Source organism: Podarcis muralis, chromosome 15 (assembly GCF_964188315.1).
Source record: "Podarcis muralis chromosome 15, rPodMur119.hap1.1, whole genome shotgun sequence".
In the NCBI taxonomy this organism is placed as follows: Eukaryota; Metazoa; Chordata; class Lepidosauria; order Squamata; family Lacertidae; genus Podarcis; species Podarcis muralis.
In genome coordinates, this window is record NC_135669.1 from 3,515,613 (window position 1) to 3,539,675 (window position 24,063).

Genomic DNA, 24,063 nt, shown 5'->3' on the forward strand with positions numbered 1-24,063 from the left:
GACTCCAACTCCCATCATCCAAACCATTGGCCACACTGGCTGGGGCTGATGGGAGTTGGAGTCTAACAATATCTGGACAGAGGTTCCTGAGCTGTGCTATACGCATTTGCTGGGAGAGAGACATGCCATCAGTAGGGGTGGGGCAACATGGCTTCTTATATTTCCCTTAAGGTTTTCCTTCTCCTCTGCTGCTAAAAGTAGCAACAGCAACAACTGCAGTAGTGGCAGCCAATCTGCTATTTTACATCGCCACAAAGCTCCAGAGCTAGTTCTGGCAAAGGAAAAAAATGGCAGCGGAAGCAAGGAGAAGGGAAAAAAAAAAGGTGGGAAACATTTGGCAAAATGACCCCTTTTTCCAGTGTGGTGATTGGGAAAACAAAGTACTCAGAATACCCCCATTCCTCCCCCCTTCTGAAAAACTTTGGCTGTCCTATTATAGATAAACCTGTTTTTGGTGACCTTCATCCAGATGGTGTGTGCAGGTGTGGCCAGGAGCAACTGTTGCAGTGGGGTTCTCTCTGTGGCAGGGTGGGGAACCCGTGGTCCTAAAGGTGCTTTTAGACTATAACTCCCACCATCCCCAGCTGGCTGGAGCTGATGTGAGCTGGAACCCAATAACTTATGGAGGATCACAGGTGCTGCCCCCCTTTCTTGCTTTAGGGTCAACACAGTGCAAAAAAATCAGTTTTGGTATAAATCAGGCATTTAAGGGATCTTCAAGCTTGAGAAAATTAAGAGCACAACACTGAGACCATAAGCCCAGATATGACAACCCTATTTGGCCTTGGCCAGCACCATTCATAAGGAGACTTCCCAACTGACCTCTATAGACTGTGCAACTGTTGTAGTTTTGACTCGCCACCATTTATCTGCCAACTTAGTTCAGCAGAATTTAGCCTTCAACAGTTGACTTCATTCCAATCCCTGCACAAACTGCAATGGCATTTGAGCTACAGTACAGTGATAGTTTGGTGTTTGCTGAAGAAGTGCTGTTAACATTGCTTTCAAGAAAAGCCCAGATTCATTGGATTTCTTTATGGGAAGGTGAGTGGAAAGAAAAGAAGGTATTTCCATTTCAGGAATTAAGGGATCTCCTCCCCAACCAGAAATCCCAGGTCCATACAGCTTGTCTGAAGACAGTGAAAGAAAATAAATCCTCACCATACCCTACCCCTCACCCAAAAACCCACCTGTTTTCCAGGGGCTGGTCTATACATTCATTTCAAACATATGATAAATTTCCTGGGACTATTCCACTTCAAAATGCAGATAAGGGGATTGTATTTCTTGGCAGAGATGAGCAGGGAACATTCACAAACCCCTTGTCAATGAAAAGCCCAGGGGTCAATGGAGATGGTCCTAGAACAGCTTTTCGATATATGCTAGTTGTTGTTTTTAAGTGTGTTAAATCTAAGGGCTGTACCCTATGCTGGTCCTACCCAGAGCAGACACATTGAAATCAATGGACACCATTTCAGTGGGGCTACACTGAGGAGAACTTTGGTGGATACAAGCAATTGTGCATTAAATTTGCAACTCTCCTATCTGCACAATGAAGCAGCTCAGTCCTAGGAGGAATATACCACATGTCATTATTTGTTTTGAATGTGTATATTAGCTCAGTGTTCCTTAAAATCAATTACAGTAAATTTCTGGTGTTTGTTAATGCTAAAGGAAAAGAAGAAGTAAATTTCCTACTTTGGTAGAGCTTGGATTCCCTACACCAGCCTTCACCAAATTAGTGCTCTCCAGCTGTTTTGAACTACAACACCCAAGAGCTGAGGTCCAAAACATCTGGGGGGAAACCAGGTTGGTGAAGGCTGCCCTACACTTCCACCCTCTCAAGGAACGTTACACACTTTCTGAGGAAGAACGTTTCATGTGGGACTGAACAGGCCCCTCCCCCCGCAGATTTCGGAAATAGATTTTTAGCTTCTGAGGCTCAGTGATACGTCTCCGATTGAAGTCGGCTCTCGGGTGGATTTGGGCACAATGATCTGTCTGCAGGAGGTGGAAAAGGCTGGCCATGTTCGGACCGATTTTTGCCATCAAACTGTCCTTTATGGTCGCCACCGTCTCTTCATCACATTCCAGTAAGCTTCTCACGAGCTTGTTGTAATACCTGTGTTAAGATCAGACAGTTAGTTGTTCATATTTCTTCCCACCAATACAATTAAAGCATTTGTGTGGCATTTCGGACCACACCAAAGAACTTCATATGCATTATTTCACCTTCACCACCACCATATATTACTTATACCCCGTCCGTCTGGCTGGGTTTCCCCAGTCACTCTGGGCGGCTTTCAACAGGAGATTAAAAATACATTAAAACATCAGTCATTAAAAACTTCCCTAAACAGGGCTGCCTTCAGATGTCTTCTAAACGTCAGATAGTTGTTTATTTCCTTGACATCTGATGGGAGGGTGTTACACAGGGCAGGAGCCATTACCTAGAAGGCCCTTTGCCTGGTTCCCTGTAACTTTGATTCTTGCAGTGAGAGAACTACCAGAAGGCCGTTGGCACTGGACCTCAGTGTCCAGGAAGAACAATGGGGGTGTAGATGCTCCTTTAGGTATACTGGGCCGAGGACATTTGAGGCTTTAAAGGTGAGCACCAACACTTTGAATTGTGCTCCGAAACGTACTGGGAACCAATGTAGGCCTTTCAATACCGGTGTTATGTGGTCTCGGCAGCCACTCTCAGTCACCAGTCTAGCTGCCACATTCTGGATTAGTTGGAGTTTCTGGGTTACCTTCAAAGGTAGCCCCACGGAGAGCGCATTGCAGTAGTCTAAGTGGGAGACATCCAGTGTGTGCACCACTCTGACGAGACAGTCCGTGGGCAGAGAAGGTCTCATCCTGTGTACCAGATGGAGCTGGCAGACAGCTGCCCTGGACACAGAATTGACCTGCACCTCCATGGACAGCTAGTCCAAAATGACTCCCAGGCTGCGCACCTGGTCCTTCAGGGGTACAGTTGCCCCATTCAGGACCAGGGAGTCCCCCCCCCACCCGCCCGACTCCTGTCCCCCCAAAACAGTACTGCTGTCTTGTCAGGATTCAACCTCAATCCGTTAGCCACCATCCATCCTCCAGCCACTCACACAGGACCTTCAATAAAATGTTTACAATCACCCTGCCACAAACTTCAGTATCAGAGCCAGAGCTTTTTTTAAAGCCGGAACTCAGTTCTAACACCTCTCAGGTGGGAATCATTGCCATAATAAGAGAAGAGAGGAGGTGCTCAGGATGAGCTCCAGCCCCTCTTGTTCTAGAAAAACAGCACTGATCAGGGCCTAACTAAGGACTCTCCCACACTTCCGCTTGTCCTGCCACTTCCCTCCAGGAAAACCAATGGTTTACTGCTGAATTGGACCAAATGGTGATCAGTTTTTCTGGGGGTTTGGTGTTTCTTCTGATTCACTCCTGGTAAAGAGTGTTTGTTTTCCAGGGAAAAGATGCAAGGCAAACACAAAACTGCCCAGACCCAGACCTAAGAAGCACGGGACAAGTGGGAAACTGCTTGGGCCCATGCAAAAGTGTGGCTGAGCCCTCACATCACAATAATTGGGTGGCTTGTAGCCATGTGAGAGGATTATTTTTTTAAATGAATCCTAGTTGGAAGGCAATTTTGATTTCAAGCATAAGACACAGAAGGGGGAGGTTTAACCATTTGCACCCCAGCCACAACCCTAATGGAAATCCCCCCTCTTTGTGCTGCAATTGGCAACAGAGTTTGCAACTCAGGCTCTCAGCTACTATATGACACTAGCTTCTCAATGCAAAGGTCTCTTGGTTCCTCAAAGGATTCCATTCATTCTCCTGTGCTGCCCAGTTTTCTCAGAGAATGGGCCATTTCTAACATAGCTTCCCATCTGCAGAATGTCCCTAACTAGAACCTAACTAACTAGGAATGTCTTACATGCAGTTGTCACTGAAATGCAGAGCCAAACTAGACACAACCCCACCCATGCAATTAGCAACCACAGTGCCACCCTCATGTATGCCTTTTTGAGAAGCAATTTCAGGTGCAGGGCACATCAGGACCATGGCATACAGGTGGTGGTGACTGGCCCGTTGGGATTAGTAAGGCACAAGGCAGGAAGACCAATAGCTGTTGAAGCCAATGGCAGGTGAAGCTGGAGGCACTAATAGACAGAGCTAACTAATTCTGGCTTTGCCCCCATCCATCTCCCTGCTGACTTCTGCAAGGGCAAAACACAGACTGAAGGAGGAAGAAGAGGAGGAAGGTGATAGGCTTTGTAGCCCCCTGGGCTGGATGGGTGGCAGGTGGGAGCTGGCTGAGGTTGGTGGGGCAGTGCTCCTTAGAGCAGCTTTGCTCCTTTGCCCCTTGTGAAGTCCTGATTCAGATCTGGCCCCAGATGCCTGCTATCTGCACTCTGGGTGGGAGGAGGGAGGCTCCATGATTATATTTGGCTTTAATGTTGGTATCATTTTTGTAAGTTGGTTTGCAGAAGTTTGTGAAAAGGTGAGCAATAAATACAAGAAATGACAAACGTGATTTAAAAAAGCTATTGTTGCAGTTGCTAGTTGCATGAATAGGGCAACATCTGGTTTGGTCCATGGCTGCAATACAGAGGGGCCAGTTTCCCAAGAGGCAGTCCCATGCATCTGAACGACAGAACCACATTGGTGAAGCTAATCTTGGGCATCATCTTTCCTCCCACCAGCTCAACCTCTGCAGACTCCAGCCACGGGGGGTGGGGGGAACTGCTTCATGGAACTCGTGGAGTCTGCTTCCAAAGAGCCAGACAGTGGAGTTTTAAGAATCTGAACTATTCTGTCCTGCCCTACAATAACTGCTCCAGAAATGCAAGACATCTTTCATTTAGAGAAAGAAGGTTTTCACACACGATACTAAGAACCTCTTTAAGCATGGAATGAATCAATTCTGAATTAACTAAAAAAAGAAAGTAACTTTTAAATGAAATTAATGCTCTGGTCAATGTGACTTTTTCATTCAGTTACATACACAGGAAATAAATGCAAGAGTACACTTGAGAGTTCATGCAACTGGTCAATTCAAGAATGCTCTTGCTGCATTTTTGAGCTGAGGAGTGGCTGCTGGAAGCTGAAACAGATGACAGAAGTCCAGATTTTACTCAATCGTAGTCAATAAGAGACTGATGCAGTGCAGCAGCTTAAGAGGACCTTGAGTTTAACACCCCGCTCAGTAGTCACAAGGGATGGGTGAATTTGTCAATTTTGATTTCTCTCAATTCTCCAGTCTTAAGTTTACTTCTCCACATTTTCACATCAGTTTTTTTTAATTACAAAGTCCTCATGAAAATTTATGTTAATTTCTCCTAAAACACATTTTTATATGTAGTTTTGACTAATGTACACATTCTTGCAAGCATCCCCCCCCCACTATTAATTCACAATCCTAGTATATGGATTTTTGCAAAAGTTGGTTGGAGATCTCAAAATTCAGATAAGTGTGAATTTTGAAGGATAGCTGTACACATTTTATAGATTCACCTTTAAACATGTACTGAACTGAATTTCTCCTCTGCCCCTACCATCAAGGCCTGATAAGCACTTTGAGGACCTGAAAGCACCACAGAAATGCTAACAATTAATAGTTATCTGCACCCAATGATTCTTTTGTGCTTTCCTTTGTTCTATGACCCCCACAAATGACAGAGTAGTCCTATGCATTTAGTCTTGCTATTCCATTGATCCTCTCAGAGAGTGAGAAGATCTATCAAGAATTCAGCATGTGGGTTTCCCCCCCCTGCTATTACTTTTTGCACAGGCAGCTCCAGCATAAACATGGACTTTGAAATAGGAGTGCATGCCAAGGTGAGACTTTCATTAGCTGACAGCAGCTTGGAGGCTCTGTCCCTTCTTGTTCCAATGGTCAGGGATGATGGGAGTTGTAGTCCAGCATTATCTGGAAAGTCTCGTGTTCTCCACCCCTGGAGAAAAATCTCCTAAGCTGGTCCTGGCATTTGGGCACCTTATACTTAAGGCAGGAAATAGTTTAATAATAAATAAATAAATACTGGTTCTGGGAGTGAATCCAGATTACTGGAATCTATGGTTTCTTTATTCAAGGGTCTAGCAGTGTGTTTGGTGAATTTCTTGCATGGAGTTTCAGGCTCATTTCCCAGATGCCATTACTGAAGAGAGAGATTCATCTCCTAGTAAGACTGTGGCAATTTTCTACATACTTTGCTGGCAAAGGACCCTATTCTAAAACCTGATGGCTTGACAGACAAAAGGATTCAACTTCCAAACTGAAAACAGCTTCTCCTGGATTCGCTTTCAATAGTCTGAAAAAGCAAACCACCTGCGACTCCAAAAAAGCCTTAAAGCAGAGATGGGGAGCCTGCAGCCCTCCATATGCTGGTGGACAGCAGCATCCCTCCCTCCCAGCCAGTGGCGGAACACTTGTTTTGCACACGAAAGGCCCAGGGCTTGATTCCTGCCATTTTCAGTTAAGAAGGATCAGGTGGCAAATGATGGGAAAGATCCAGATTCATCTTGCCTAAGCTACATAAATTTCCAGGTTGCACAAAACCACTTTATACCTCTCTGCTACGTCAAGATGAAAATGCAGATTTGCTACTCAGTTGCTAGATTTTGCGCTGCCTTGATGGATATTTGTTGAAGGATGGTTTGCGCCACAAACAAGGCCCAAAATGTGGACCTGTGCTCCTTCATACTCCCTCCCTTATAGGCACTTTTAACACTTTGTCCTTGTTTTTATCTTTTTAAGTTATGTATGATATAATCATCTTTTAACTACTAGTTTTTTATCCCTTACCTGATTAAGTCTTATGTGTTCAGTTTATCTGTATGTTTTATCTTATGCTGGTCTGTGACTGAAATAAAGTTTGATACTGATACTTAGAAGACATCTGAAAGCAGCCCTGTATAGGGAAGTTTTTAATGTTTGGTGTCTTACTGTGTTTAAATTTGTTGGAAGTCACCCAGAGTGGCTGGGGCAACCCAGTCAGATGGGTGGGGTATAAATAATTAAAGTATTATTGCTGTTGTTAAATTTATATATTGCCCTTCAGTTGAGGATCACAGGGCAGTTTGCAATATAAAGAATGGAAAGCCTAAATTGTGAATATAATTAATATGAGACAGCAAGAGCCATGGTGAAATGAAGATCCACAGTGAGAAAGCTATTTGCAACTTCTGAGGGAACATTCTTAGAAGAACTAGAGAACAGGTGATGGGTAGGGAGACAGGATCCTGAATTCCAACACCCAAATGCTCTTGAGCAATAGATGAATCGGACAGAGCAAGAGCTATTCCAGCTTATTATCAAGATAATGACAGAATGATTTGTTTACTCAAAGCAAGCCATAAGACAAAAGCCACCCCTAAAAGCTGTCTTTTGCAACCCATACCTATATAATGCAATAGCTTTGCAATAACTATATATAATACCTGCATATATAAGACAGGAGTGGGGACCTCTGGCCCTCCAGATGGTGTCGGTGAAGTTGTCCTACCATCCATGACCTTGCTGGCTGGGGCTGAGGGTCAATTTGCACTGCAGCTCTAAAAACCAGCTGCAGACTACCAAGTGATGGGTAATGTGACAGAGCAGATCTAGCCATTAAACAGAGCTCTCCCTAACTTTAGTGGGTGCTTCTGATTGCTCCTTTGCAAACATAGCTTGCATTCCATGAATGTGATAGCCTGTTTGACCCATAGGGTTTCAATTTTTAGAAAATGGTTATAATCCCAGACCTATGAATGGCTAAGAACTCTGTAGAGAATGCATGGTGAAATTGCCAAAACTAGGAGAAAAAGTTCACATGGTCAACACGACATAGAACCTTTGAACCCTGCAGGTCTTTGCCTGCCTTCTTTCACCAGAGTGAATTGGTCTGTGCAAGTGTAACCAGTTCTGTCACTTCTATGAATCCCAGAATTTAAGAATTTGGTTACCTCGGTGCAGGACTGAGATGGTTTTTAAAAAGGAAAGAACATCCCACTCAATCTTCTCACCGATAATCTACACCTCTAGCTATGCCAATACACTTTACTCATTGGCACACCCTATCAACTCACCTTATGCATGCACCCCAAACGGAGGGTGTGCATAGCTCAGAGCACCTGACTTGCATGCAGGAGGTCCCAGGTTCAATCCCACCCCAAAAGTTCTAAGACAACTAGGGTAAAAACAGCAGTACTTTGAGGGCAGGAGCTTGAGGTGGAAGAATAGGACACCCCCTATCCCAAATATTTGCCCTTATCACATTTGGGAAGGCAGGTGAAAAATAGAGGTTTACTTCATTTACTTACAATTTACTTCCATACCACCCGCTGACTTAACACAAGTTCTCTGGGAGGTTCATCAGTAACATGTTAAAACTGTAAGTATTTCCACAATACACATCTAAAGCTCTCTCCAACAGACCGCTTTGCCTGGAGTCTTATATTACTTAACAGCACTACTGGTTGAGTAGTAGTAGTAGCAGATCCTGCTGCCCAGATCCCCAAAGAACTGCTGCCAGTTGGAGGAGGCCAGAGACAGTGAGCCTGTGGTCCTCTGGAGTGGTTGGACTCAAACTCCCAAGAGGAAGTATGGTCAAAGGCCAGAAATTACAGGAGTTGCAGCCCAACAATATCTAGTTCACATTGTCATCTGAGTCATGTGAGGAGTGAAGGTGCTTTGGTGCTTTGATATGCTAATGGGCTGGATGAGGGCCAATAAACCAATTCCTGGATATGGGAATATAGAGCTGTGCTTCCCTTGAGGACCAGATGGCTTCAGTGGCAAGGAGAGTCCTTTCCAAGCTTCAGCTGGTTCACCAGCTACAAATATTCCTGGCAGGGCTGCAGTGGCCTATGCTGTGATCAGCTATTGTTTGAATGACTGCCATGCACTGCAGACAACCCTTGAAGACAACTCAGAAGTTTCACTGAGTCAATAATGCACATGACAGATGCTTGACAGGTACCACCAGGAGAGATCATATCACATTGATTCCTTAAACAACTGCCCTGGCTGTCCATCCACTTCTAAGCTCAATTTAAGGTGTTGCCGCTTACTTTTAAAGCCCCAAATAGTTTAGGGCATGAATACTTGAAGAAGTGCCACTGCTATAACCAATTGCCTGTGCTTTCTGATCAGCAGGTTTGGTTGATGATGACATGGGACAGAGTCTTCTTCGTGGTTGTTGTACTCTGATTCCAACTCCATCAGCCCTAGCCAGCACAGCCAATGGTCAGGGAAGATTGGAGTTGTAGACTAGGAACCTCTAGAACAGCCTTCCTCAACCTTGGGTCCCCAGATGTTTTTGGCCTACAACTCCCATCATCTCTGACCACTGGTCCTGTGAGCAAGGGATCATGGGAGTTGTAGGCCCAAAACATCTGGGGACCCAAGGTTGAGAACCACTGCTCTAGAAGGTCATACACTACCCTCCCTTGCCTTACAGCAGGGGGTGGGCTACCTCAGGTCGGGTGTGTGTGTGTAGCCTTCTGGACCTCTCTACTGGCCATTGGAATTCATCCTGGGCCATGCCCCTTATCCCCAGGTCACAGTCCGCACTTGACCTGCCTGACACCCTTCTTGAGTGTTTGTCTGACTGGATTGTGCCCCTGGACTCTGATAAGGCTGATACAGAGGGGTGTGTGGCTTCTGTGTGCAGAAACTAGCCTGCTGTACAAGGGTACAAGAATGAATATTAGTTGATCCACCTGCTTTTGCCTGCAGCCTTTTGCCTGAGAATCTTTTCCGCCCCCGTACAGGTGTGTAAGGAACTGACATTGTTGTCATTTCAGCATTAAGGAAACATGTACCTGTGTACCTAGAATAGAGGTGAGCAACTTTGGGCTCTCCAGGTGCTATTGGACTCCAACACCCATCAACCCCAACCAGTACATTCAACAGTCAAGGCCCTTCATGTGAAGGGCCAAAGGTTCCTCACTCCTGTCCGAGGACTTTCAGGTTTCTAAATGAGTGACTGTTTCAGACTTCTCTGCCATGTTTAGAGGCCCCTGCTGCCATTTAAGCTTTGCTAATGGCAGTTTTATGCTGCACCCCACCATGGTATCAGCAATGATAAAAATAAGGGCGGTAAGTCTTTAAAACAAATAACTTGCGGAGGGAACAAGCCTTCCCCCTTCCTGAAGCAGACAGTACAGTAGAGCGGCCAGGCCTTCATACAAGGCAACAGTTCAGCAAAGAAGGCCTTGCTTGAGATCAAATTGTGAAATAGGAGTCTTTTAAAAACGTTTTGGCCTAGTACACATACCCACATGCCAGTCTTTTCTCTCCCATTTCAGATACCATTCAAGACTAACCATGGAAAAGGTGCCCTAACCTTTTAATGACCTCCTGTTTGACTGCAGTGCCATCCAGTTCATGCTTAGCTTCTGTTGGGGACAGCTGAGAAAGCAGGATTGCTTTGGGGAAACTTGTGTCAATTTACTAGCTGGGAAATTCTGTTGGCTTTGTTTCCAGCAGCACGAAGGACTACCCCCCTTTTCAGTCACTTGAGCTCTGCAGGTTGGAAGGGGCCCTGCGGCTTCTTACTCCCCCCACTGCAGAAATTGCTGCCTCCCTATCTACATTCTCACAATTTTAGCAGGATTAAGGCAATCACATAAAGATCATGAGTTCACAGGAAGTTGCCTTACACCAAGTCAGCAAGACAGCAGTGAAGAGCTGCAGCCATTTCATTTCAGAATGACAGCTGCACTGGTCCATAAAACTCCCTGCCATTCACCCTGATTGACAGCATTTCTTTTCTTTGCCCTACCTGGATATGCTGGGGGTTGAGTCTGGGGCCTCTGCATACACAGCAGATGCTCTGCCACTGAACATCCTTCAACTTATTGTGGAACAGCTTTAGTTCATTACTACATTTGCATCTTGCCTTTCCCTTCAGGAGCTCCAGTGGTGGACCTGGTCCTCTTTCCACACCAAACTTTATCATCACAATCAACCCAACTTGAACCAGGGTGAGCGCCAGTTTTTGGAGGGTCTATGAGCAATGCACCGACTAGTGAGCCAACCGCTAAAGCAAGTCCACTCTTGCCAGTGGAACCTCTGGCATGTGGCAGGTGCCCAGCTATGTTAACCCTCATCCCTGGCCATGACTTGAACATGCTTTTTCAAGAAGTGTACTCATGTCTTTTATAGTGCACAAACAAGCCTACCTGTTTGAGAAGTGGTTTGGAAGCTGGACGACTTCTGTGATCGCTTCTGGGTTCTTTTTTGCAATGCCGCAGATGTCCAGCTTGCTGTAACATTCCTCCTGCACCTCAGAAATCATTCGCTGGAATGTGGAGCACCTCCGAATGGCGAGGAACACTTTCGAGGTAATGCCATTTGCAATGCACTTCAAGCTCTCCTTCACAAAGGCTTTCCCCTGCCAATTGATTGTTAGGTTATAAGTGATCAGGTTAAAAGAACAGGAGTATGAATCTTTACTGTATACTATGCTTTTGCCACATGTAATTAATGATCCTCAAGTGGGAACCTCAGTTAGCAATGGGCAAATGTTGATTTTAGTTTCTCATTTTTCCAGGTCTCCACATTTCCAGTTCAAGAGGGTTTTTTTTTTAAGTTCTCATAAAAATTTAGAAGCATTTTAGTGCTAATTTCTCCCTATATATACATATGTCTGTTTTTACAAATATATGCATTTTTGCACATATTGCTTTCCTTGAGAACTGCATTGCAAAATTCAGAGACGTGGTAATTTTAAAATTACAGCAGAGTTTCTGTTTGCATTTTATTTTGGGAAGTAAAAGTTAGGTAGATTTGCCCTTAAATGCAAACTAGACTGAATTTCTCCTCTACCCCTGCCAGTGGGGATGACTCCATTTCAGCATTCTGGACACCCAGCAATGCCTTCTCCCAAGATACTCCATTCCCCTCCTGTTCTCTTCCCAAATTCACTAGTCCTCCCCCCTTTTCGGTTCGCCCTATATAAATACTTTTTTTAATGTACTTTTGCCAACTTGCGTTTTCCCCTAAGGCTGCTGTTCATGGGGGGTGCTGTTTTGGCTACTTAAGGAGAATTCAGAAAACCAAATTCACCCTTAGCATGTATAATGGTAACTGCAACATACAAAGCTTACTTGGCAATACTGAGGGCTCATGTACACTTCCATTTTCCTCTGGGAAAGCCTGCAGTTTAGCGTGGAATCAGAACAAACAGCAATTGGGTTTCTTTTGTGGGTTGCTGTTTGTTATGATTTAGCACTAAATCGCAGGTTTCCTGGGAGAAAGCAACAAGGGAAAGACAAAACCACTCAGACCTGTGCCTAGAAAGCCTGGGACAAGTGGAAAAACTCCCAGACTTGTGCTTTTTAGGGACTAGCAGAAGAGTAGAGGAGCTGTGAGCCATTTTCAGGTTGGAGACAGAGTTAAATTTCACAACAGATTTTCAGACAGGGAGAGGTTGATTGATAATCCAGGCTGAGAATAAACCAATTAATTTGGTTTGCTCCACACCTAGAGATCTTCTTGTGTGCTCTAATAAGTAAAGGGCTTAAGCCATAAATTCAGCTGCTGACCTGACTGTTCCCAAGACAAGCCCACATCATGCAACCCACCTTAATGTTTTTGTTTTGGTTTACTAGTCATGCCAGCCCCCTTCCGCACATTGCTAGTGTGATTACTGAGTGGAACAATGCACCTGAGCCACCATGGCCCGGGCACCAAATGCCCACATGGTACTGTGGTTGTCTACAGTGTAGGACTGTAGCTCAGGGGTACGGCATCAGATTTGCACACAGAGGGATCCTGACATCCCTAGATAGGGCTTGGAGAGAACCATTCCAAGCTGCTGTCAGTCAGTGAGGACAATATATAGCTAGATGGGCCTGTGGTCTGACTTGGTTTAAGGCTTCCTACACAGAAGGCTGTGCTGTTTTGAGGGGAGGAAGGGGAAGGGGAGATCCATGCCTGGAGCTCAGAGCTCCTTGGAGGAAAGGCAGGATAAAAATGCAGTTAACAATGGGATGGATCCAGATTAATGGGATCCAAAGGTAACAAAAGAGCTCTGGTTCTGAAATAATAATAAAATACTATTATTACTACAGTAACAAGAAGAGATGGAGTTTGCATATTTCTATGTGGACTTAAAAACCATGTACAAAGAAGCAAGGATGTTCTGAGAAGGAACTAAAATGTCACTGACTCTCTCACTAGAAATTGTTGCACTAGCAAACGCCAGCTCAATGAAACTCTTTAAAAAAATCCAAGGAAGCCAGCTAACAATACATATTTAACTTAACCAAAATCAGGACAAAATAAAAGCTCCCCTTCAACAGTTCTGTAGAAGTTGCTTGCAAGCTTTCTCTTTCATAATCTGGGATACAAATGTGTCAACTGATTCAGTTATATAAGGTTGTGCATCCATCACCAAGAAGGCTAGATACCACCCTCAAGCTCTTCCTGATCAGGGAGCAACCAAAGGACAGTAAGTCTAGTTCTTCCATCTCTGTAGATAATAAAATACATGCAACAACTATTTTACACTTGTTCCATGCATGCACAATGGCTCACACAGGCTTCGCCACAACCCAGAAGCAGCTGGAAAAGGGGGCGCAGTAGGGTGGGGATGTAAGAAGGCATAATGGGGTGGGGCAGGCTTACACACACTCCGCTGACCCACGTGGGGGCCCAGAATTGCAACCCCCACACAAATTGGGGATTGCCTGTAAAAGGAAAAGACCACACCATGTAGTATAGTCACATAGCACAAATTATTGAGGAGAGAACATTGAAGCAAAATTAGTGTAAGTGGCTTCCTACATTTTGATCTTTTATTAATTTTTTTACCTGCCATTTATCCGCAAGTTCCAGGGTAGGTTACAACAATTTAAAAGTAAATATTAAAAGCAGTTAAAATGGTCATAGGAATAGGATGCATGCTGAGAACACACACCAGCAGGTGTCCAAGGTCAGGGTAAAGCGAGATGCCTTAAGCATACAATGAAAGCTGTATAATGATGGTGCCACACCCATCTCTGTGGGGAGGGAATTCCACAACTTAGGGGCTGCCACAGAGAAGGCCCTCTCCTGGACTTCACCCCCCCCCCCCGTGAATGTCTGAGGGCGAAGGAGTTACCAAGAGAGCCCCCCCCCCCACTTCAGCTGATCTTATCACCTGAAAGGAATGAGGCAGTCTCTCTGAAAGTTGGGACCTTTTAAGACTTTAAACACCTCAAATTGGGTCTGGAAAGGAACTGGCAGCCAAAACAGCTGTTTCAGAATAGGGGCTATGCAAGTTCCAAAGGCACCCCCCATCAGTAATCTTCTACCCCACAGATATAGATGCCTTGCATATGAAATCCCATCTGACTGGGATGGCAGCTCTCTAAGCATTGCTAGACTACAGCTCCCATCAGCCCTGACCACTGGCCAAGCTGACTTTTTCTGGGGTGGCGGGTGGCAATGAAATCCAACAATATCTGGTAGGCCATAGTCTCCTGCCATGGCCCCTACTTTAGATACTCTGCTACTCAGTGATGCTTAAAGCAAAAAAATAAAAAATCCACCGTTAGTAAAAAACAAACACACCCACACCCTATAATAATGAACTTTAAAATTTGCCAGTTTGCTGTTCTTATTTACTGGTATCTTAAAATCTCCAGTCTAAGGAAAGCCACTCCACCTTGTCCAATGGTAGGAATGGCCAGGGCTCTACACTTGGTGGGTTAGGTGCCAAGTTTCTAATTCCTAGCCTCCTAGGAAATAGAAGTGCAAGTCATGTCAGGCTGATCTGGCACTGCACATCTCCCTGCCAGCTCCCACAGTAGGAGTGGCTGTGTGAAAAGAACATTTGTTTCCTCTTGAAAGGGAAGCTTGATTCTCCACCCCACAAGACATCCTCTGCCAAGCCTTCACACACAGGGAGTGGAAAATGTACTGTCATAGAACGGACCCCTAGTCCCAACCCACCACTTGAATGTATCCACTGTGTTAATAAAAAAATTTTTTAAACCAACTGAATAAACTGTCTCTGGGTATAAGTTATCACATATTTGCAGCAAATGAAGCACCCGACATATCTGCAGCTACTTAAAATATAGGTGCTTAAGGGACAAAGGACAATTCAGAAGCTCTTCATGCAATCAGCAGCTTTGCTGCAGCTCAGTATCATTGATAACTGGCCAGCAGTGGCTTTCCAGAACTTCAGGCTGGAGTCTTCCCCAGGTCTACCTGGAGATAACAGGGACTGAACCTTGGACTTTTGGGAAGTTATCTGCCAGTGAGCTACAACCCTTATTTGCTCAAATAGCTGGGATTCCACCAGGCTTAAGAACAAAATGGGCAATATACAAATAAAATTATATATGTATCCCCAGTTGTGGGCCATGTTGGCTGGGGCCAAGGGAAGTTGACACCAACATCATCTAGAGGGCCAAAGGTTCCGCTATCCCTGTTTTAAAGAAAACAAGACACTTCATTTTAAGAGGATACACACATGCATCACAGCAACCAGCATCTTAGAAGAAGCATTTCCTTCTGTGGAATAAGAGAATGCTTCTTTTTAAGATTGCATTTGATATCTGCAGTTGTTGTAAGACAGGGGTTGGGAAGCTCCAGCCCAAAAGCCAGTTTGGGCCACTGAGGCCTCCCTGTTTGGCCTGTAAGGCTGTCTCAGCCAAGCCAAGTCCACTCTCCATCAGTTGCCCTATATGAAGACAGGTGAATTCTGATAACTTATGTACAATACAATAGTATTGGTTGCAGCAGCATCTCACCCCTGGGCATATGAGTCAAAGAAAGCTGCCTCCTACTCAGACCCCTGGCTCATATAGCTCAATAGTACCTACACCAACAGGAACAAGTGGCCTTTCGGCTGTTGCTGGGCTACAACTCCCACCATCCCTGAACATTGACTATATTGGATGAGGCTGATAGGAGCTGGAGTCCACCAACATCTGGAGGACCAGCTGTTCTCCACCCACTGATCTGGCAGAGACTCTCAAGGGTTTCAGACAGGAGACTTTCCTATCTCTAAGTGGAGATGCCTTTTGCATGGAAAGCATTGCACCACCATGGAGCCCTGGCCCTTCTCCTCCTGTCCATCAGCAAGGAAGCTGCAAGGGAAAAGGGGTTAGGCTGATACTGTACCTGAGTGTCAAATTTAGCTGCACTGTAGAGAAAGGATTTGCAGATGTCATACATGCCGCCTGTGTCACATGTGGAATTTTCCAGGCAGGCAAAAGCACCACACCCTACTTGGAGAGCACTATTTAAACACCGCACCACATCCGCTGCAAAAGAGAAGGGGTAGAGAGAAGGAGAGTCCATCTTAATACAGACTTCTGCCATGCGTCATGTTTCCATAGCAGCTTTCAACTCAATTGAAGGCATTTGCCAGCAATTGTTAAGTCATTGCTTTCCTCTTGAAGTGTGCATATTCTACACATCACCTTTAACAAGCACCCACAGCTAAGCCACCACACCTCAAATGCATTTCTGCTGCAAGAGTCAGCTTCCAGCACCTTGGAGAGTACATTTTCTGCATCAAGCCTTTTTTGTGTGTGAAATAGACCAGGAGGACACCATCCCAGAAAGTCTTAGTGCAAAATTGGACAGTTGAACCACAGGTGACAGGCACTAAACTAAGTTCCTGAAGGCACTGCTGCCTATTCATCACAAACACAGTAAGTCAGACATGCTGCATTTGGAGGTCTTCCTGTTCATTTTGGTGAGGTGGATTTCTGCCCTGGAGTCCAGCCCTCATAGCATCACTGGTTTTAGGGACTCCAAATTGGAAAGCATGACTGCCAAGAAAACAAAAGTTTCTGGTGCTTTCATTTTACAAACCAAGCCGAGAAGCCTCCAACCCAGTTATGATGCCACTTTATAAACATTTGATTTGTCACTCCCAAACTGGTGCCCTCCAGCTGTTTTGGACTACAAGCCCCAGTCAGCCCACCAGTCAGTGATGATGGAAACTGTAGTTCAGGCTTGGCCAAACTTGGCCCTCCAGATGTTTTGAGACTACAACTCCCATCATCCCTAGTTAACATGTCCAGTGGTCAGGGATGATGGGAATTGTAGTCCCAAAACATCTGGAGGGCCAAGTTTGGCCATGCCTGATGTAGTTCAACCAAGCTGGAAAAGGCTGCATTAGATTAACCTTCCCATCTCACCCTTCCACACGAGTGCCATAGTGAGAATGGTGGAGAGGAGTTTGTGTGTTTGTGTTTGTGTCACTATTAACATAGCAAAACATTTTTATTGCAACAAGAACCATAGCATAAGTCCACTGTTTGTAGCAATGTAACCCAATTTTACAAAGCAGGAAGAAACAAGCACATAGTTACAGTCCTGCAATGCGACACAATCTCCAACAAGCAATGAATGTCAGACTTCGGGGCTATTACAACTGCACATTCAAAATGGTTAGTATGTACAGAAACACCCTTCCCAAAGTGCTAATTCCAGACATTGCTAGTTTGATATATCAGCTTACTGCCAATGCAGCTAAGAAGCTTCACATTTTATTTTAACAGTTCACAGTTTAGCAGCCATTGCAATGCAAAGACAGACAGGTAGGGAGGAGGGAAAAGGCAAAGTTGGGTTGTCATGGCCACTGCAAGACACTTATGGGGTGGATGAGCAGCCAAATGGCAGTTCATTCCAGCTGAGCTGCTTGAGTGGGTGTCGCTGCCTCACCTCCCCTCGAGAAGCAGCCAGGGAAAGGGGCTGCGTATGATGTCAATTTTGAGAGAGGAGGTGCCAAAGGACACTTTGGCCCACCCAGGCTCTCACTCCAATGCAACCATCACAAATCCTTAAGTCAGGAGTGGGGAAATGCCACCCCACAGGCCTAAAAAGTCCTTGCCAGTCCTCCTCATTTGGCCAAGCCACACCTACCTGCCCTAGATCTGACGTCATATATGTGGGGTGAGTAAAGACTCAACTGCACCAAAATGGGGTTTGCCAGCACTGCTTACCAGTTGACCTTACCAGGGCTTGAATAGCACTGTGCCTTTGCCTGCACAGTTTGATTTCAACCCCTGCAGATCCCATTCCTTACTCCTTATCATTCTATAATGGCTTGCTTAAGGCCACTCAATGAGTTTTGGGCTGAGTTTATGAACTATGGGCTTCATCAGTTAAAAAGACACACATGACCATTATGCTCACTGAGGCTGTAATCCTAGGCCCATTTACCAGGGAATAAGTTACATTTAATTTAATTGGGCTTGCATTTGAGTAGACATGTATGGGACTGCTGGCTTCCAACTTCATTCCAATTTTTAAACTCTGATTATGTAGTGTGAGTGTGTTTCTGCATGTATAGGAAAATGGTAATTTCCCATTCCAAGTCAACATACAGACAAGGGAGAGATTATTTGTAGAAAAAGCATTTTTGAATTATTGCTAAAATTCTGGGTGGCAAGTCAGTAAACTTTTCAAGGATAGGATGCGAAGAGGCGCAGAGGAATACCTAGCATTTTACGGACTAAAGGTGTGGCTGCAATGGATACATAATGGGCATGTTTTTATGGAATGCTTGATTGGAAAAGAGTTTCTGAGCCCATGCTACAGTGCCGTGCTGTCCCTCTTCTGTTTCTGGGTAGCAATGCATGACTGTGCTAATTTTGGTTTCTCATTTTTCCAACCTTAAGTTCAGTTCTCCACATTTACACATCAGTTTGAAATTAAGTCAGTATTTCTTGTGCCAAGTTTTCCTATGCATATTTTAGACAAGATTTTGCTTAATAAATTCAGTTTGCAAAGCAATTTCCACCAATATATACATTTATATGCACACTGTATTAGGTACATTCTCATGCTGGAGAACTGCATTGCAAAGTTTGGAGAAGTGCAAATTCTGAAGGATGGCTGTGCTCTAGTTTGAATAATGTTTCGGAAAGTAAGTACTGGGTAGCTTTGCCTTTATATGTAAACTGGAGTTAATTTCTCCTCCATTTGGGGACTGTTAAGTACTGTCAAATATGTATATCCTGACTAGGGCAACCTGGTTGGATGGGCAGGGGGTGTAAGTAATAAATCATCACCCTGCTCTTTGTAAAAACCAGGATTACCTCTGAGATGCATAGAAAAAATAAAATAAAAACCAACACAGAACCTAAGCCACACCTGATGGCATTCCAACTCTTACAGAACACTACAAGTATTCCAGAATAAAAGAAGGCGCCTTAACTCACCTCCTGAAAGCATGCACCGACACAAAGTGTTGGGCATCACTTGAAGGTAATTCTGGAGGAACTGTGGCCTCATTCCTCACCTTGCCAACAATGGGCTGATGCTCCAAGGGGCCTTTATCACTAACCTTAATGAGCAAGGGGTTCATCTAGGGAGAGGAGCTACTTTGCCTATGTGGGACCCAGACTACCTTGATGTGAATGCTCTCCCCAGAGAAGGGCACATGGTGCCATCATTGCTTGCTTTTTGGCACCAGGCTGAAACATTTCCTGTATTGCAGGGGGTCCCTTGAGTCCCTTCCAACCCGAAGATTCTATGATTCTTACTTACCCAGGCTTCCAATTGCTAATTGAGCCAGTAGTGTTATGTTTTCTGACCCTTTAGTGCTCATCTTTTAGTGGGGTGGGAAGGATTTGTCTATTTTTGTTCAGGAGAACTTCCTAATGGATGATGCCCCGTTGGACATTTCTACCTGCTTTAAATTCAGCCACCCTTAATGATGCCCCAAACCTCCCATCTAAAACAGCTGTATTATGGTATAAACTTTATAACTTAGCCTAAAGAATCACTACAGAAGGGGGTCAATTTGCACAACTATCCTTTCTGTTCCAAAATTGAACATCCCGTGCTTCTGGTGTGACACACTAAAACAGTTTAAATATAGGAAACTGCAGTCCTTTACATTTAAAAATAGATAATGCATTCTACACTCATTGTGTTGTTTGCTTTCTATGTGGAGGTGTCATGGAATTGGCAGCTGAGCGTTGCAGTGCACAGCTGGAAGAAGCATGGGATGAGTATATATTGTAGAAAGAGGCAAATTGCCATTGCCTTAGGATGCTCAGTGGCCAAGAGCAGTGGGCCAGCACATGGGCTCATAGCAAGTGCTCACCTTCATCAGCCACGTAGAGAAGTTGTTGAAGCAGCAGCAGGATCTGACGCTTCCAAATCATGTTGGATGTTTGAATGGATGCACTGTGAACATGTCCATCTGCTTAAATAAGGACCCAATGGTGCCACCAGGAAAGGACTTTGAAGCAAAAAGGCAGGGCCCCATTTGATGGGATGAGCACAGGGCTTCCAGATGCAGCAAGCTGGCTTGCCACATTTGATAGTAATTATTATTTAAATTCTCATTTGAAGGGGGCCCATAAACCCAGAGTCTAACCTTACCTTATCACTATAAGCATTTTGGACAAATGTTTCTTTATCTTTCAACTCCAGTTTGAAAAGCTGTCACCAATACAGGCCTTCTAATCCCACTAAGTTGAGTATAAGGCTCCAGTTAAGATTTTGCAGACAGTCACGGTGGTGAAATGGTTGAAGTGTCAGACTAGGATTGAGGTGACCCCAGCTTTAAATCCCTACTCAGCCATACGACTGACTTAGTGACCTTGGGCTAGTCATTTCTGGGCATAACCTACCGTACAGGGTTGTTGAAAGGGATTAGATGGAATGTACAGGGAGAAAATCATGTAATGAGAGTAATGCAGTAAATGTAGTTAAAGCCCAGTAGTTAAGCTCATGGAGGCGTGTAGAGCAGCATAAAGAACTTAGGAAGAGCCGCCAGAGTTTGTGCACAAGGCTGAACTATTTAAATATGTCAGCAGGACAATTTTATTCCAGAAGCTGGCTGACAATCCACCAGATTTCTCCCCTGCCTGCAGGTAAATTGGTGTAACATTTTTCTCCAAGCTGAATTTCTACTCAGTCATGCAAAGGGAGATCTGTTACTTTTTGCCTGATCATGTTTCATATGTTAGGAATGACGTGCAAACCAGGACTTTTAAAAAATTGGGATGCTATTTCTCAGGGAAGCAGAGGATTTTAGACAGTAGTTCTAGTGAAAAAGCTCGTTAATTTCTAGTCAAGTGTAGCATCTTGCCGTGGGTACCTTTTAAATGAGAACGCTGCATGTTTCAATGCTAACTTATATGCAAGGAAAAAGAACTATTTGATAAGACAAAGCTCTCTGCAAACCATCCCTAACTATCCTCAGAAATAAATACCATGTTTTGCATTTTTGTGTTTTTATATTGCAAACTGCCCTGTGATCTTTGGATGAAGGGTGGCATAGAAATTTAATAAATGAATGAATGAATGAATAAAACAACTCATTTTATAACAATATGTTTCCATAGATTCAGGTTATAACTTGGCACTTAGCATGTTTAATATGTATTAGGGCTCTTATTGTTTTAGGCACAGTGGAATAACTGAGACCCTTTGTTTCTATAGCAACCAAGTACAAAAGGAAATTGAGCAAATACCCTAGAACTGTGCTGCAGAGTCTTGCAGATCTGAAATAGCAGCCTCTCTTGGCAAGTGTCAAATCAGAGGAGTATAAATGTCTTTATTTTAAATGGGTGCAAGTGATGCCTGCCAGCGCTGGAAGCATAAGCAGCAGCCAACAACTTAGCCTTTTCAAAAGTGTTTAGTTTTAGGATTACTTGCAGCAATGGGTAAGTCAGCAAAACATATACAGCCCATTTCTCAAATGGAACTAACTTGGTTTAAGACTGTGTATTGGTAACATGCAACATGAGAATTCCTGATTTGACTGTAGAGCAAGGGAGGATTAAAAGTTAGAAGCCAGAAAGGGAAGGTGTAAATTTTCAGATGTAGGTACTTACATGGGGTACTCTGTTCCCGGTACAGCTATTAAGGCTCCATACACACCATCCACTTAAAACACATGTAAACCACATCACCCACAAAGAATCTTAGGAACTGTAGTTTTCCCCTCACAGAGCTACAGTTCCCAGTACCCCGAACAAACTACGGTTCTCAGGATTCTTTTTTCGGGGGGAGGGCAGGGAGAACGCCTTAAGTATATGGTGCATACACAGCCACACACCATCTTTCTATTTCCAGAGTAGTAGGTTAGCTCTGTTAATCTGCTGCAGCTAACATCACGAAAAGTCTCGGGGCACCTTGAAGACCAGCCAATTTATTTCTAGCAGAAGCTGTTTTGGGGGCGGGGCGCAATTCATCCGAGGCATGAAGTGTTCGCTAGGGAATGGTGCTTAACTTGGAGATGGGTGAGCCATTCTGCTTCAGTTCAGTTCTCCAAGAAGACTGGAGGTCTCCGCCGTGGCTGAAGCGGACGGCGCAGTGTGAACCACCTCGAATACTGCCCCGCATTTAGGATCACTACACCAGTTCCTGAAACGAGCGAGCGCTCTCCTCCCATTCATTCGGCTGTGGCACAGCGGCAGAAAGAGAAGGAGAGAAGCAGGAGGCATATTAACGCAGCGTAAAGTTCTCCTGCGCAAGCTCCCCTCCTGCACACAGCTCCCGTGCTTTCTTTCAGTGGGGCAGCGGCTTGCGCAGGAGAACTTCCCGCCTGCGTTTGCGGCCAAAGTGAGCCGCAACAGCTGTCTGCACGGGCTCCTGCCTGCAAAGGAGAAAGAGGGTACCTGAATTTTGCGCGGCCAGCCTGGCCTTCCTGGGGCTGAAGGAGTCATTCTGCTCCACTTCGTAAGTCGCAGCAGCAGCGGCCGCCAGCAGCAGCAGGACCGCCGACTTTCGGAGCATTCTCTGCTAAGTTTCCGCTAAGTTCTCGCTTCGGCTTCTCTGGCTTCCTCTCGAGCTGGAGCGAAGACGCGGAGCCGGACGCAGCAGAGCGCGCGGCAGCGGACGGGGCTTGAGAAAGGAGCAAGCGATGGACTGACGCGCCGCTGCTCTCCGTCGCCCCTTGGACTCCCACTCCTCCTCGCTGCAGGTGACCAACCTGGAGTTTTTATAGCCACCCTGAGAGGTTCCTTCCCCCTCCCCACCCCTACCTCCAAGTTCAAGAGCCAATCAGGAGACGCGGTGGGCAGCCAATGGGGAGCTGTGCTCATTCAAGCACAGGAAGCCTGGAACTTCATAGGAAGAATTTTTTCCAGCCCATTAAAAGAACCTGCCAAAGAGGAATATTAACCAAAAGAAAAGAAGGAGCATGAATTTTCATTTGATGGGGTGGTTGGGGGAAGAATTTAACTCAAGCTGCATGCTATGAACTGAGTGGCTCTAAAGCCCAACAAATTCATAACAACAGTAAACTACCTTGTGGCTCCATTTCTATCTCACCTTTCCTGAAGGTGGGGCACATGGGTCTCTCCCCCCCCCCATATTATCCTCACAAACAATGAGGGAGGTTAGGCTGAGAGACAGCAGCTGGGGCCCAGAGTCACCCAGTGAGCATCATGGTCCAGTGGGAATCTGAACCCTCATCTCCCAGTTCAACACTCTTACCACTCACCACACTTGTCAATCTTCCGTTTTTGGGCAAGGTAGTTATGGACCAGATTCAGGCACTCTTGGAGGAAACTGGTTTTCTAGATCCATTAAGGGCTGGTGTTGGCACAGAAACTGCTTAGGGCACCCTGTGTGATGACCTCTGTGACGGGGGAAATGTGTCCCTGTTAATTCTCCTCAATGACTCAGCAGCTTTCAATCCCATCAACCATGGTATCCTCTGGAGCAGCTGTCTGACTTAGGGGTGGGTCGCACCACTTTGCTGTGGTTCTGGTCCTAGCTCGGTGTAAGGCAGCTTCCTATGTCTAATGCTTCAGACAAGTGTCCAAAGTGTATCATATACACTGCAATGCCCTGTCCCTATTCAGTCCCCCAACATCTCCACTAGATGTTTTTGAAATAGAACTCCCATTAGCCCTAGCAAGTGTGACCTAAGGCTAGGCATGATGGGAGTTGAAGTTCAGGGTCAAAAGTTCCCCACACCGGGGCCAGATGAACAAACAATGTGATACAGCTTTCCATGCATGCATCATCAGATTGATGTCAGTGGATTGTGTGGGTTGATTCCATTGCACTTGAGGAGCTGCAAAAGTTCGATCTGTGATGTTCCATCAATTCCATACATACAGATGATTGCTTGATACTGCAGTGATCAGCTGATGAACATGCATGTA

The 24,063-nt window shown here is 45.1% G+C and overlaps 1 protein-coding gene across 1 annotated transcript; it reads right to left on the reverse strand.

The window, feature by feature from the left end:
* Positions 1-1,020: 1,020 nt before the first annotated feature.
* On the reverse strand, positions 1,021-22,849 carry STC1 (stanniocalcin 1). Its single transcript, XM_028708484.2, has 4 exons — positions 22,567-22,849; positions 16,094-16,236; positions 11,158-11,369; positions 1,021-2,122 (listed from the first exon to the last, which is right to left on the reverse strand). The coding sequence occupies exons 1-4, from the start codon at positions 22,682-22,684 to the stop codon at positions 1,852-1,854; spliced, it is 744 nt and encodes a 247-aa protein (XP_028564317.2). The 5' UTR covers positions 22,685-22,849; the 3' UTR covers positions 1,021-1,851.
* Positions 22,850-24,063: the final 1,214 nt, after the last annotated feature.

Bases quoted from the DNA above. Each gene is read 5' to 3' on its own strand.
- STC1 (XM_028708484.2), bottom strand. From the start codon at position 22,684: ATGCTCCGAAAGTCGGCGGTCCTGCTGCTGCTGGCGGCCGCTGCTGCT. The intron at 16,237-22,566 runs GTACCCTCTTTC...TCTCTTTTGCAG, and splicing joins GCTGGCCGCGCAAAATTCAG to CGGATGTGGTGCGGTGTTTA. The intron at 2,123-11,157 runs GTAGGCTTGTTT...ATCTTAACACAG, and splicing joins CCAAACCACTTCTCAAACAG to GTATTACAACAAGCTCGTGA.